Here is a 1,637-nt window from a genome sequence, read left to right as displayed (position 1 = left end):
TATCCCCACTAGCCGCAAGGTCCTAAGCGCCACCCTACCAAGGTACCATGACATAAGCGGCTCACCGTGTCGAATTCCCTCTCCCAGTTCCTGACTGCGGAGCTTGGCGCGATGATGAGACACATCGGCCATGTCTGGTTAGCAAGCGGCAGGGTGTGACGCTCCCTCCAGTCCGGGTAGATGTCCTGTAGATGGTATACGTGCTTTCGCCGTCGGTCTATGTCGCGATTATCCCCGTGCTTTTGCATGATGGCGGAGAGGAATGAGATTACTTGGATTATTTCACCTGTGCAGTGTCATTGACCTTTGTGATTCTAGGCTGCAGAGACGTATAACAGGGAACGTACCCTGATAGTGAGACGATTAGGAGCGTGAAATTTGGAGAAGTCAAAGCATGGCTTGCTTACAAGGCCCATATCATCTCCCAGCAGACCGCCCTTGTCATCGCCGTACCGTTCCCAGAAGAATCGCACGCCCTCGTGCTGGTACTCTCTAAGGAATGTGTCAATCCTTGCAGGTACCGCATGCGTGTCGTCGAGGAACATGGGACCTAGATATTTCTGTCCAGGTTTGAGGGGGAATGTCGGACGAGGCTGCATATACTAATACAATAGATGATGCCTTAGTTTGATCAAGATGCTCCAGTTGTGACCGGAGGCTCACCTGATCAGCAAACTCCTCAGCCTCGCTGTCTGACTCAGTCTCAGAACCTGAATACACCGTGACTTTTCGAAGATGGGAAGGAGGGATGACTTTCTGGTTCGTGGATGAAGCTTGGGTGGATATTGCAGCTGTAGAATCTCAGTACGTTGGCGTTCACGATGGACCCTTATCTCTTACTGGTTGTTTGCGTTACAGGGGCCGCTGAGTCCACGTCGCTCTCAGACTCCGTCTCCGACTCTGTGACTGATTCGCTCAAGTTGTCGAGCTTGGATTTCTTTGCCACTGGAGGATGGGCCCGAGCGAAGGTGAGGAGGACCTTCATTTCGCTGAAGAAGCTAGGGAAACCGGCTGTGCTTCTGGGGCTGACTGCAGTTCTTCCTCTGTCTCCGGCACTGCGATGGCTTCGACGGCCGCACAGAGACCTCATTCCGTCCTGCCGCCCTAAGCTCGTACAATCATGGTGAGTACCGCAACTGTGCGCTATATCGATCATCGCAGATTCTGATCCGTTCATCAGGCTCAGCAGATGGTATCGCGGTCATCACCAGCTTCATCTGTCAACAGGTCGACGACGCCTGCGGCGCGAACGATCTCGTGAAAATGACTTGACAGACTGCCGCATCTACGGCTAGCTCTGCCGCTGTCGGTACCGATGCACAGGCGGACGCGTTCAATGCGGTGTTCGGCATCGCGACCGACTTTGCTGCTGTACCTGAATACAACGATCAGGGCCAGACTGTGACAGCGACTGCAACTGCGTCCGCGTAAGCTTTCCTGATGGCGTTATGTTCTGCCACTGAGCATGCTGTAGTGATTTATAAGTGAGAGTCCATCTGAATATCTCCTGGCGAGGGATGGATTGATGGTATGCACGTTTGCGCACCACTGTATTGATAGGAAGAATGATGATCTGTGTCTTATTTATCATCGCTGACATACGTCGGAGGGAATCTAAGAACAAACGCCTTCACATG

At 52.7% G+C, this 1,637-nt stretch overlaps 2 protein-coding genes across 2 annotated transcripts; one reads left to right on the top strand and one right to left on the bottom strand.

Moving 5' to 3' along the window:
* Positions 1-22: 22 nt before the first annotated feature.
* Positions 23-545, bottom strand: LAESUDRAFT_765582 (uncharacterized protein; the record flags this gene model as incomplete). Its single annotated transcript, XM_040913731.1, has 3 exons — positions 23-34; positions 66-185; positions 348-545. 3 exons carry the CDS (start codon positions 543-545, stop codon positions 23-25), a joined length of 330 nt encoding a protein of 109 aa, XP_040757140.1.
* Positions 546-821: 276 nt separating this feature from the next.
* LAESUDRAFT_765581 (uncharacterized protein) lies at positions 822-1,431 on the top strand (the record flags this gene model as incomplete). Its single annotated transcript, XM_040913730.1, has 4 exons — positions 822-968; positions 1,036-1,123; positions 1,181-1,257; positions 1,324-1,431. The coding sequence occupies 4 exons, from the start codon at positions 822-824 to the stop codon at positions 1,429-1,431; spliced, it is 420 nt and encodes a 139-aa protein (XP_040757139.1).
* Positions 1,432-1,637: the final 206 nt, after the last annotated feature.

This window comes from Laetiporus sulphureus (genome assembly GCF_001632365.1).
Source record: "Laetiporus sulphureus 93-53 unplaced genomic scaffold LAESUscaffold_328, whole genome shotgun sequence".
Classification (NCBI taxonomy): Eukaryota; Fungi; Basidiomycota; class Agaricomycetes; order Polyporales; family Laetiporaceae; genus Laetiporus; species Laetiporus sulphureus.
The sequence above is the reverse complement of the archived record's forward strand: the minus strand, read 5'-3'. Positions and strand labels throughout refer to the sequence as shown.